Below are 13,533 nucleotides of genomic sequence, written 5' to 3' on the forward strand. Positions count from 1 at the left end.
TAAGCCAATGTGCCGTGGCTTCCTGGTGCGCCATATGTTAACGGACGACTTAAATCGCAGTGATCGGGGGGGGGGAGGGGGGGGGGGTTGATTGTGAAGTTGGCTGAAGATGTATATCGAAGCAGACTATAAACTGCACCTTTAACCTTTTTTAACAAGATAATATTTAAAAAAGAAACACATTGTAATATGAGTCCTCTTCTTAGAAAACTGGGCTTAATGCATGTGCGTCAAGTGTCGTCCCAGATTAGCCTGTGCAGTCCACACAGGCTAATGAGGGATGACACTTTCCGTCTAAAGTTGATTTTTGGTAAGGAGGGACTATATTGAAACTAAAAATTCCATTAAAGCGGAAAGTGTCGTCCCTGATTAGCCTGTGCGGACTGCACAGGCTAATCTGGGACGACACTTTACGCACATGCATTATGCCCAGTTTTCTCAGAACGCGACCCATATGAACATCAACATCGGAACTGCATCATGCCCAACTGCAGCAGTATTAACTATAAACACTGTATTATGGGAATTGGGAATGTGAACTCAAACTTGGAATTGTGATTTTCTCATCCAAAACTGTTCATTTCATGTTCTTCATGTATTTATGTAGTATTTTTTCTATTCTTTTAAGTATTTTTTATAAAAGAAAAATTGTATTTGTAATCTGTGTTCATGCATTGACATGCTTTCATTTTGTTAAAAATTATAAAAAATCTGATAAAAAATCCAGTTTTGAAGTCAAATCAATTATATGATGCATATATATATTCAAATGTCTATTTTACTTAATATTTGTCAAAATGTATTAGTACAACAGGTAAGACTCTGTATCATGCATTGTTGTAAAAAAACACAGTTTATTCCAAGATTGATGTCTTATCACAATTTCACATAGTAGTGTCTTTTATTACATTGAAGCAAAGCTATATATTGCTCTAATAAAACAGTATGGCATTAGAAGAAAACCTGCATCCCTTCTCTGACAAGTACTTACATTTTAAATTGTATAATCATGCACATTCTAGTTAATAGATTGTGAAACACAATTTTGGGCTTTTTATTGTGACTTATGACTGATTTTCAATGTCAATGTGGTAGCCTGCAGCTCTAATTATATATACATCCAGTCCCTAGTAACATAGAACACATTTGTTATTACTGGCAACCACTTAAGCAAAAGGTATTCCGTATTTTTGTCATTAACACATATTGCTGTTCTGAGAGTTTAGCACACATACAGTAAAACCAGGGTCTATTATTTGATAACATTTGAGTTTTAAGAACTTATAAAAAAAATATAAAAAAAATAAAAAAATTGAGAAATTCTTTGTTTAAAATATATATGAGCGTTGCTGTGAAAAAATGGGGCTTAATTCATACGCATAAAGTGTTGTCCCAGATTAGCCTGTGCATTACACACAGGCTCATATATCAGGGTCGACATTTCCACTAAGACTGGATTTTTGCAAAGACAAAACTTCCTTTAAATTACCATAAAAATAGAAAGTGTTGACCCTGATTTGCCAGTGTTTACTGCACAGGCTAATCTGTGACATCACATTTTGCTTATGCATTAAGCCTCATTTTTCCAGAACCCGGCTCATTACATGAATATAAAATTGTTTAGTGTGTAACAAAACATATGGGTATCCTTAACTGGCCTCCTGGATTGTGTTGGGTATTTTACAAAGTGCTGATAATCCCTTAAGTACAAGTTTGAATGCGACCACCAGTAACGATAGATAGTCACGGTTCATTGCCAGAAATCAGACTTCATATTTGGGCATTGTCAGCAGAAATCTAAATGGGCGAGATAATATTGAAATTCTGTTTTCAATTTATCTTTAAAACAATACCTCTGATGATCATGATTTCGAGTTATCTTGATAAACAATGTCTGTTTGTCTTTGCGTTCATTCATTTCTGTAGACAAGCAGCCCTTTTGGAATGCATGATGGCTTTGTTTGCCCTGTAGATAGCGTTATCTGATTTTTCGCTCAATGATGCGGTTTGTTTCTGAAATAGAAATATTGATAAACTACAATTTTGTTTTTATTTATGATGAGTAATTGTTATGGAAAAAGGATGAGGTAGGAGCCGAATTTAGAATGCAGGACATGCAAGTTAAGGCAGGAGTTTTCTTTACCCGTTAACACTTAGATACGCATTTTGAAGCATTTGTAGTCCCTTAGAAAGTAAATTTAAATAAATACCTTTTCTACTAAATTCAAGATATGAAGGCTTCATTTCCGACCCTTAGTTACTGATGAGCAGCAAACAGCATAAAACCTGAACAGACTGCGAGTTACTCCCAGGCTGCTCTGGTTTTATGCTGGTTGCAAAAGCCAATTTCACCTTGCTTCTTATGGGGGAAAGGGTTAAGTCATGGTTTATGTGCCCCTTACCTGTGGAGCCACTTGGGAATTTCAGAGTGTGGTCAAAAATTTCAAAACAAAAATGTTTTGAATGTTCCGTACTGAAAACATCTTTGAGGCTTACAGTCACATGTGTCATTTTGGGACAAAAACATTTTTAGAAGAATGATGCACTAGTGCGGAATGGTTTTATGAGTGGCATTTTGGGAAAATTGTTTTTAATGCAAGTACGTTTTAAGTGTTGCCCAAGACTATAGCCTGTGCAGTCAACACAGGCTAATCAGTGACTTCGCCATGTGCTTTTATGGATTTGTTTTGTTTAAATGAAGGTTCTTCTAAACAATCATCCAGTGAAGGCAGTAAGTGTTTGTCCCTCCTAAGCCTGTGCAGACTGCACAGGCTAATCTGGATCAACATTTTAAGCACATGCATTAAGCCCAGTTTTCCCATACCATGACTCATAGTTTGTTTTTCTGAACATTATGTATAAACAAAATAAAGTCTCAATAGATGGGTCTCTTTAACTATAATAATAATCTTCTGTACTTGTACTGAGTTCTCTTGATGAAAATGTAACTAACAACAAGAAATGTTATGGTATTTACTAATTATGACAAAGATGCAGATGTGTTAAATTTATGCTAACACAAATAAAGAAGCTGTAACTGCTACTATGGCAGGAGTTTCAGTCTCTTATACTGGTCAAACTCAAGTCACATTAGAAATAGAAATTAATAATTTGTAATCCATTTAGCTTTAGTGTTATTGTTTCATTTATGTAAGTCACACATAAATTTACACTATGATACACCATGGAATTTGCGAGCACCTCTACAACCATTTAAAATACATGTCAGTCAAATAATTGATGCACTTTTTTTCTGAACACTCAACACAATGTTGATTTTATCATGATGAAATGTAAAACAGGTAGGGATCTTTGAAGCATTTTATCAATTAATTATACAAACTAATTTATATTATAAATTGTTTCTATTTTTATGATTAAATATGCATGTTATTTCTTTTGTAATTATAATCAATCCGACCTTAATATGTTAATATATACACAATAATGTTTTATTAATAATGCTGTGTGGTTTTTAATAAATATAATTAATAATTCAGTGGCCTAATTAATCCATGGGGAAAAAAAATTTGTAATTTGAAGTCATAATTGATTTTTAATAGCCAAAAATATGTTTGTCGTTGGTGATTAGCAAATTTAATACTAAAAGGCACTGAGGCATTGAACCTGTTTAAACAATAAACCAGCAATGTGGAACTAATTTTTGGTTCTTGATCAGTGACTATTCTACGTTGAAACAATTCTCTTTAGCACAAATTGTTTATGAATGTCTCATACAGTTGTTTTCAGACCATGAAGTCAATGGCTTATCATGAAAATTTAATAGACTATGAAGACATGACAGTAAAGTTGAATCAGATAGCGGTAAAAACAATTGTGATCATTGATAATATGAAACTCTCATTGATATATTATTACTCAAAGTTCAAGTTTAATTTGAACAAAACCATGCTGCTTACTCACTGTGTTGGTTTCTATGTGAGTAAAAATTATAGATAATTAGAAAAACACAAACACATAAAAAACAACACCAAAAAATCACATCACCATAACCATCCCAACAACACCAAACAATTAAAACAACACAAAACACACAACAAACAATTAAAACAACTCAAAACATAAAAGTCCTAGCAATGGTCTGAAGGAAAGGAATAAATGTGTTCATAAAAAAAATGTTCATGTTCCCGGTATTAACTTATACCCAGAGGCATTATATACTGTCTGTCTGTCTGCCTGTCTGTCTGTCTGCTTGTCTGTCTGTCTGCCTGCCTGTCTGTCTGCCTGTCTGTCTGTCTGTCTGCCTGTCTGCCTGTCTGTCTGTCTGTCTGTCTGTCTGTCTGTCTGTCTGTCTGTCTGTCTGTCTGAGGTTAACCCATGATTACATCTTTCTACAACTTGCTACAAAGCTTGAGTTTAAACCTATTTATATTAGCTGGATTTCATCTAAAGACTAAGGCTTATTGAAACGCTCTCAAGTTCGTTTCCTGAGCCTATAACCAGCCCTTGGTGTCATTAGGGAATATATAAAGAACACTCCCAAAGTGGGGATCGAACCAATGACCTCCCGGTAGCTAGGCGGACAACATATCCATTACACCACGGTGACCTACAAAGCTTTGATACTTCCATGTATATTATATTTGAGCACTAGCAACACACCCTCACAATCTGACCTCATTTGAAACACAAAAAAACTTGAACTTTCTTTCAGATGTTTCGAGATCGAAGCCACATTTCCAATGGAGTCATTGCTGACCGTTCAAGTTTACGACTGGGACCTTGTTGGTATGGATGATCTGATTGGCGAGACAAAGATTGACCTAGAAAACCGCTACTACAGTCGACATCGCGCCACGTGTGGCATTAGTCAGAGATTCGACACGTAAGTACTTTTGAGAAAATAAGATACAAAATAGATAGCAAGGCTTATAATTGTATATTTCTGTTGACCTACACACCACTATTTTGTAACATTTGATGATGCTCTGCTTTCTTCATTGAGCAAATATTTATCTGCTGCATTTAAGGCTTTTTGTTTTGAGTTGTTTTTTTCTAGAATGTTGAGTTTGTCCTGACTTAATTCCATCCCTGGAAACAAAGTTTGTGGGTGTGTAGTGGAATCACGTGACAGTCAGTAATTCAGTGGGTTGGCGCTCCATTGGCCGGTCGGTTGGTCTGTTGCATGAACATGTTGGTTCATTGGTCTTTCACTCTGTACATGCCTTCTTTGTGAAGTGAAGTAGTCTCCTCTTAAAACTTTATAGATATGGGCTGTGCTCTGTGAAAAAGGGGTTGAATGCATGTGCATAAGTTGTTGTCCCAGATAAGCCTGTGCTGTCTGCACAGGCTAATCAGGGACAACATTTTCCGCTTTTATGATACTTTCTGTGAAAAGAAAGTCTCTTCTTAGCAAAATACAGTTAAGGCAGAAAGTGTTGTCCCTTATTAGCCTGTTCTGACTGCACAGGCTAATATGGGACGACACTTTATGCAATGCATTAAACCCCCTTTTCACAGAGCACTGCTCATTTGTTGTTTATGCCATGTACAAGTGCAAGGAGTTATTGTCATGTGTGTCACAATATTCTTTGCAGAGTTATGTGCCCTTGAACTTAGGTAAAGTTTGGTTACTTACATCCTTGTGTGTGTATACTTCAAGCATGAATTGATATATGAGTTCTCTGTCTATCCACATGAAACTTTATATATATATTGCTTATTCTTTTTTTAGGTAAAAGCTTTTATTCTTGGTTATTACACAATATTTTTTTCAGAGTTACGTCCTCTTGAACTTAGACAAATGTGTGATACTATGGATACATCATTGTACATTGTGTGCTGTGTATCATTAACTTGTCTCTCAGATTTCTATGTTTTTGCATGAAACTTTATAGATGTGTTGTTTATACTATACAGGAGAGCAAGATGTTATTTTCATATATGGCACAATATTTTGGCAGAGTTATTTGCTCTTGTACTTGGGTATATTTTGGATAATAGCATAATTGTTCATGTGTACTTTATATCATGAACTTGTTTCTCAGTTATCTGCTTATCAACATGAAAGACTGTATAGATATGTTGTTTATACTTAGAAGAAGAACACTAGGTAATTTTTGTGTATGTTGCAATATTCTTTACAGAGTTAAATGCTTTGTAACTTTGACAAATTTGGATACTCAACATAATACATGTGTAATGTACGTGACTCAAAGCAGTCTCTGAATTTTCTGCTTGTCAACATGGAACTCAGTGTTCTGTGCATAAAAAAAGATACTCTTTAAGTGTGTTGTTAACACTAAGTAGAAGTCCATGACATCATTTTTTGTAATTTTTCACTGTTTTAGCAGAGTTATGTGCCATGGAACTGAATGGCTATTAACCCTTCCCCCTTAAGAAGTAAAGTGAAAATGACTTTGCACCAGCATAAAACCAGAACAGCCTGCGAGCAGCTCTCAGTTTGTTCAGGTTTTATGCTGTTTGCTGTTCATCAGTATCTAAGGGTTGGAAATGAAGTCTTTAAAACTAGTAAGACTTTAATTAAAATTAACTTTCTAAGGGACTGATGAGCAGCAAACAGCATAAAACCTGAACAGACTGCAAGTTACTTGAAGGCTTTCTGGTTTTATGCTTGTTGCAAAAGCCATTTTCACTTTGCTTCTTATTCGGGAAAGGGTTGGTTTTTTTCCTTAAAACCTATGTTTACATAAGAGGGTATTCATAGGTACGTAAAGAAACCATGTTTTTGATTTGTTTTGAAAAAAACATTTGACATTCGTTTTAATATGTAGCGGAATCTAAAAAATCTGCCACAGGGAATCAACAATTTGTTGTAAATCATTATCAGAATAAAATACCCTGCCTGCAAATAGCACATTTATTTCTCTCATTTTACAGCCATGGACAATTCTTTTATGTGTATTATGGGATTACCGTTAATATTTTGTAATTTTCCTTGAATTAGTCTGAAATTCAATCGTGAAAGCTTTCAGTGGTACGGAAACAACCAACACTGCACGCTGAATAATTTATGCTGCTAGGCGATGCGTTATGAATATTTGGCAGCCGCTTGTCATATCTGAAAAGTGCAAGTGGTGGCCGGCAGGCATTCAGCAGTGTGTTTGCAGGGAAAGTGATCTGCAAATTCCCATTATATCTGGAAATGCGACACCTTTCCGGTGATATTTTCAATTGGCCACCAGTCAGTTCACCAAGCGTGGAGTGTGGCAGTGTCCACAGTATTTCCTGTTGTGGTCAGCAAAGAAATGGTCAGGGTGGTTAAACCTTCGCCTGGAATTATAGTAGTTGAAATGACCTTGTCCTGGGAAAAATGGGCTTAATGAATGTACACAAAGTTTTGTACCGGATCAGCCTATGCATTCAGCGCAGGCTTATCAGACTCAACACTTTTCGCCTACACTGGATTTTCAGTTAGAAAAAGACACATTGAAAGGAAATTTCCATAAAAGCAGGAAGTGTGGTTCCTGATTAGCCTGTGCTGACTGCACAGGCTCGTCTTGGGCAACCATTTAGAAACATGCATTAAAACCTGTTTTCCCAGAAAGATGCTCAAATCATTACAGTTTTGTGAGATATTTTGTTCTGGAATCCCTGTTAACCCTTTACCACTTAGATACGTAATAAACCCTTTACCACTGAGATACGTATTAAACCCTTTAAACACTTAGATACGTTTTTAACCCTTCACCACTTAGATACGTATTGAATACTTTACCACTTAGCAAACAACATAAAACCTGAACAGACAGCAAGTTACTTTTTTTTCACAGCAGGGCTTATTTATATCGGTATATAAAAATTATATTGTAATAAAAAGTAAGGGAGGAGGCATATACTTTGGATTGGTGTGGGCATGTTAGGAGATTAAGATATTTCTAATGTTTTTCAGCCTGGGCTACAATTCCTGGCGGGACCCACTGAAGCCCACACAGATCCTGTCACGACTCTGCAAGGAGGGGAAAGTGGATGGGCCACATTACCAGCCCGGGAAAGTGCGAGTGGAAAACCGGATCTTCACAGCACCAGTTGATGATACGGAAGACGAAGAAGGTAGGTGGTAGATTAAAAATAAATTGAGCATCGTTTTTGGAAAACTGGGCTTAATGCATGTGTGGAAAGTGTCGCCCCAGATTAGCCTGTGTGAATCAGGGAGGACCCTTTCTGCTTTTATGGACTCAATTAAAGAAAGTCGAGTCAGTCCATATTAGCCGTTGTGAACTTACATTTATCTGCTTTAAGACCAGTTTTCCCAGAACAAGGATCAGTTGATAAAATGATAGGATATTAAGAAAAGATTGTTTGATTTATCATCTTTACTGACCAATTATCAATTATTCATAGATCTAAGGAATATGAATTATTTGATTTACTGTGTACACTTCAGGAAGACGAAGAGCTATTTTTGCCACTGTAAAAATATAGCTCTCACAATTGGTCTGTCCTTCTGTAAGTCCATACATATGTGTTTTAGTCAGCCTTTATGTCTAAAGGTAATAGCCTGTCTCAACAAAGTCTTTGCAATATATTCATGGATTTTGAAATAATTGGGTTCAAATGTACAGTTTTATGACAAAATAAGACTTGTTGCATGCAACACCTTTCTCCTTACCCGAAATGTCAAGGTAAAACTTAAAGGTTAAAGGTAAATTTTACCATGAACAGCTTAAAAATTCCTGTTTCAGCCATACATTTGCTATATGTAGATGGATTTTAAAATTTTAAAATGCAATCCATTGTGAGATGATATTTCTCGCAATATTTGTCTTCCTACCTCAGAGGTCAAGGTCAAAGGAAAAGTTCAAAGATAAAATTTGGCTATCCAACTGATTGTCTGGACTGTAAATTGTGCATGAATCATGCTTATTAAATATAACTTACCACAAAGTGATTGAGGAGACTGCATTCTGTTTGTAAACTTGTCTTCCTACCATAGAGCTCAAGGTCAGACCAAAAGGTCAAAGAAAACAAGAAATATCTTTTAAAAAGATATATGGCATTGATTATGGTAGGTGTTGATGAACGATCAAAAGCTATAGCTATGAGATCAAAGATAGGCCTTTTTCTGAGCAGTTCTTAGCTGCACGCAAATCACTTAAGAGGTGTTGCGCCAGACTTGGTGGCTAATTTCGTTTTATGATATATTATTGATCAGATATCTATTGTTACAGAATAGAAAATCACAACAAGAATGAAAATAAATGAAAGCATATTGGTAAGCCGGCATCACACGAATCATCCTTACATATTTTTAACATTTATACGCTTGTGTTTCGAACAGACCTGTTTTAGCGGTTTGTTGGACATTGTTATTTGATTCGATTGTAAATAGTATTGTGAATCATCGCGCTCATTCTTAATATATGAGCACAGCCCATTTGTATAATAATTGTTACTTCTGTCTGGTGTTGATCAAACAAAATGCTTAAGTAAGATAATATTAATGGTAGACAATCATTATTATTATTATTATAGCACATATCTAAATCTCACAACACCCAGAGTATGGTGGAAATCCAAGACTTGTGTTTACATTTTTCTGTGGCAAAGGCTGGTCAATGCTCACATGGAGTTCAGATATTACAAAGAAAAATATTTGTAAAGCAACTGTTACCATAATAAACAGTGAAATGATGGTAATGTTTTTGGAATTTAGATAAAATCTGCCAGTCTTTTGATGTTAGGATGTAAAAACAGAAGAAATATTTCGGAGATATTTATTCAAGAGCAAATACACGTGTATGGCCCACGCTTTTTCTGTACCATTTCCCATCTCAGATATCCAGATTTGGACATTGTAGACCCAGAATTATATTACGTGAAATACCTTTCTTACCAAATTCAAGTTTTAAAGCTTCATTTCCAACCCTAAAATAGAGATGAGCAGCAAACAGCATAAAACCTGAACATCAAGCAAGTTACTCCAGTTACGTGCGGGCTGTTCTGGTTTTATGCTGTTTGCAATTAGTCCTGTTCATTTCGCTTCTGAGTGGGACTTCTGAGCGAGAAACAGTTAAAAAAAGACTGATGAACAGTTTTGTCTCTATCACATGTTACCTTTTGTTATGAATATTACCTGATGAAAATAAATTATTATAAACCTTTAAATATTTACGAGATGTGAAATGAATTGTAATTCAAAATTAAATATGTTTGCATACTAGTTTTATAAAAATATCTTTTAAATATCATACTGATCATATTTATTTCATAAAAAATCAACATGTGTGTATAAAAAAGTAAGGATTAAATATTGTATGATCCTATTACATTCCGGTAATTGTTACATCCATTCTCTGTTAATTACAATGCCACTGCAAATGATCTACAGGTCATGTGTGACAGTGTTCGTGTTTCCGCCAGGTCTCATAATTGATAATGAGCTTTTATAAAAACTGTAATAAATATGAAAATGCAGTAACTAACTATGAATTAGTGATGAGAAGATGTAAAAGACCTAAATTATTATCCTTGTCCGCTTCTATAGTTGTAACGTTCAGTGTCGTGTTACCCTTCAACATCCAAATAAATATTTGAGCGGCCCCCACCTGAAAACAATGTCCATGCATCATCCAAGCAGAAGATAAATAATTAAAACAAAACACGGCCATTGAGTGTGCCCTGACACAAAACCAACATCACGTTTTTTGTTCTTTTAGAGAATCAACCAACCATGATCATGCAAGGCTGAATTTAAAAAATTTGATGGACAACTACCCATTATATTCCATAAAATCATTTTCTAATAAAATCAAGTTGTAATCGGAAGACAAAATGTTCATAGAGGCGGGTAAAATTGATAGTAATTTTCGTCATCGATGCAGAATATTTCATTAGAGTTTCATTAACTCTCTGTGACAGATTAAACTATTGGTCGTTTGGAACATATGTTACATTCTGAAAGATTTTTCATGTGGTTTAAAACTGCCAAGGCAGTGTTTATGGGCCTCCTTGAATTAACCCATTTATGCCTTGTGGACTCTTCCATCCTTCTGAATTGGATCAATTTATTTCCAAAATTAGGGATGTCTAGTATATGTATTTCTATATTTAGAATATTGCTGACAGAAATTCCTTTAAGCAAACAACGCAGACCCTGATGAGACGCCGCATCATGTGGCGTCTCATTTGGGTATGCGCTGTTTGCCAAGGCCTTTTTTCTAGATGCTAGGCATAAATGATTTCATGCATTCAAATGGAATTTGTTTATGCCACATTCAGGGATCATATTTTCCCGCAACATCAATCGGTCTGGATTAAATGGGGAAAGTGTCCGAAAATTTATATCCGAAATCATGACAAATTACGTCAACATATATACCATTGATTTTGCCATTCATGAAGGTGGTATAATAAATGTACAAGTTTAATTGCCTTTGGCATTTTTTTTAAACGGAACATACGAGTTTTCTCAATTGGTTTTATGATTTTTTTTCTCTTTTATTGTTGTTTCGTGTGCTGTTGTATCTGACTTTTTTCATCGTTGTCAATATTAATTATCTGTGTAAGTCTATACCGATGTTTTAAATCGTTGTCGACTCGATAATAGCTTACATTCATGCACTGAACCTAACAAATGTCTGTGCGTAGGTTGGATACTGGCAACAACAAAACCAAATAGTTGACACGGCCGATAGTTAAGATGCGTAGGGATTAAATCACGAGTGCGAAGCACGAGTGATTTGAAACCACGCATCTAAACTTCCGGTCGTGAGTTATTCAACAACAAACAATCAAGTACACGAATGATTTTGATTCTAACACGATTTTTACTTCAGATTTATACAATGTATATTATTTTTCTTGTGTACTATTTTATGTGAAGTTCCGCCCATAAAATAACTTTCGGCTGTTCTGTCAATCAGATCCGCAACTTTCATTTAGTTATTGCCAGTCAGTTCGCTGGTGGAAAATGTATCGGCATGTTTTGTTTAGTTACAGCGCATGTTTTCAGTGTATTCGGTCCGCCCACAATAATATGAATTATTGCAGAATATCCGATTTTCTTCTTTGTTTGTATGAAAGTTTTCTGTATCATGCATGAAATGCACACTTTCCACGAGGATTATGAACATTGAAGTTTTCATCTCCGAAGTAACTGTCAACGATTTTATCGTCACGAGTACACATTAGGGACCGATTAGTGTACTAGGTATAAGCCAGTGAAATTATCGATTGATATTGACACGGGGTTATTCATGCATGACTAATACACAACCGCGCGAATTTTCGCTGCTTGGGGTCATACTCTGATACTAGTCGTCTGACACGCAATAAACTGGTCCTGACCGGTTTAGAGTCTGCAGTAAATGGTACAGATAACCGAAATTCTAGTAATTAGGGTATGTTAGCATGTGCACTGTGTAATCGATTTCATGACATGGGCATTTTAGCACACAGAATCGGACCGACTGTTTGGGATTTTCAATCGGTCTTTCATGACCCCAATCGGTCTAGGACCGACAAAACCGAAAAAAATATGATCCCTGGCCACATTATAATATAAGTATGTGAATGCAAAATACTTGACATTTTTGCAATGTGGTATGGTTGTAATTCTGTTTAAATCTGAGTGTCAAAATCTATCAAAATTCTCCCTCATTATATCTTCAGCTCAGTCCTTTTCAGTAAAAGTTTGTGTTATAGCACTTTAACTTAATGTTATATTAGCATTATTTCATTGCTGAAAATAACAATTAACTTTTTTGGTAAAAAAAACAACAAATACAAATAATGTAATATTTGTATTATAATAAGATATCTTATCACACAGAAATAATAATGTATCTAAAAAAGACAAGTATGCTTAAAATAACTGCATTTTTATATATATAACAACTGAAAAAAGAGTCAAATTCTGTGTCATCACACAACAATGTCATTGATAAACAAGAATTGGCAACTTTCACTTTGCTGCGATAATAAAGATAATACTTTTTATAATTTATCATTAAAATTATCATCAATAAATACTTGCATGCGATTATTGGGGTATTTTCTCTTGGACCAGAACTGTAGATTAATCTTTTCTCTGCAGCCAAACAAAAACATGCTTGATCCTGTAATAAAAAGAACCAACATTCTAACTTTTGCTTGCAGGTGTAATATTTTTGGACTTAGTCATTTACCTTTCATTTTTCATTTCCAAAATTATGGAATCTGTAATTATATGCAAAGTTGGATAAATTCACACAAGAGATCGTAGACTTAAAATTGTTATATATATAAAAACCTACAAATTTACACAATTAATTCAGGACTTACTTAATATATTTTTATTTGCAAATATGCACAAAGACACATAAGCAATCATATAGAATTATTTTTTGGGGGGGATTATTGTCTTACCCGGTCTTACCCAAGCATCTAAGTAAAAGGGGGTATATTTGTATGTCTGTTCGTTGACACAATCATGTCAGAAGAAGACAGTAGTCTTACACTATTTAATTTACTTCATTAACCCTTTGCATGCTGGGAAATTTGTCGTCTTCTAAAATGTCGTCTGCTGAATTTCTAAAATTAGCATTTTCTTCGATTTTTTTCAAAGAATAC

The 13,533-nt window shown here is 35.0% G+C and overlaps 1 protein-coding gene across 1 annotated transcript in view; it reads left to right on the top strand.

Annotated features, from left to right (window-relative positions):
* The window catches only part of LOC127834356 (otoferlin-like), a 194,057-nt gene that overhangs the window by 162,085 nt on the left and 18,439 nt on the right, over positions 1–13,533 (top strand). Inside the window, exons 37-38 of the mRNA XM_052360117.1 lie at positions 4,676–4,846; positions 7,874–8,034. Of these exons, the coding sequence (XP_052216077.1) occupies positions 4,676–4,846; positions 7,874–8,034 (332 nt within the window). The remainder of the gene's footprint in view (positions 1–4,675; positions 4,847–7,873; positions 8,035–13,533) is intronic.

The sequence above is a fragment of the Dreissena polymorpha genome, chromosome 6 (genome assembly GCF_020536995.1).
Source record: "Dreissena polymorpha isolate Duluth1 chromosome 6, UMN_Dpol_1.0, whole genome shotgun sequence".
In the NCBI taxonomy this organism is placed as follows: domain Eukaryota; kingdom Metazoa; phylum Mollusca; class Bivalvia; order Myida; family Dreissenidae; genus Dreissena; species Dreissena polymorpha.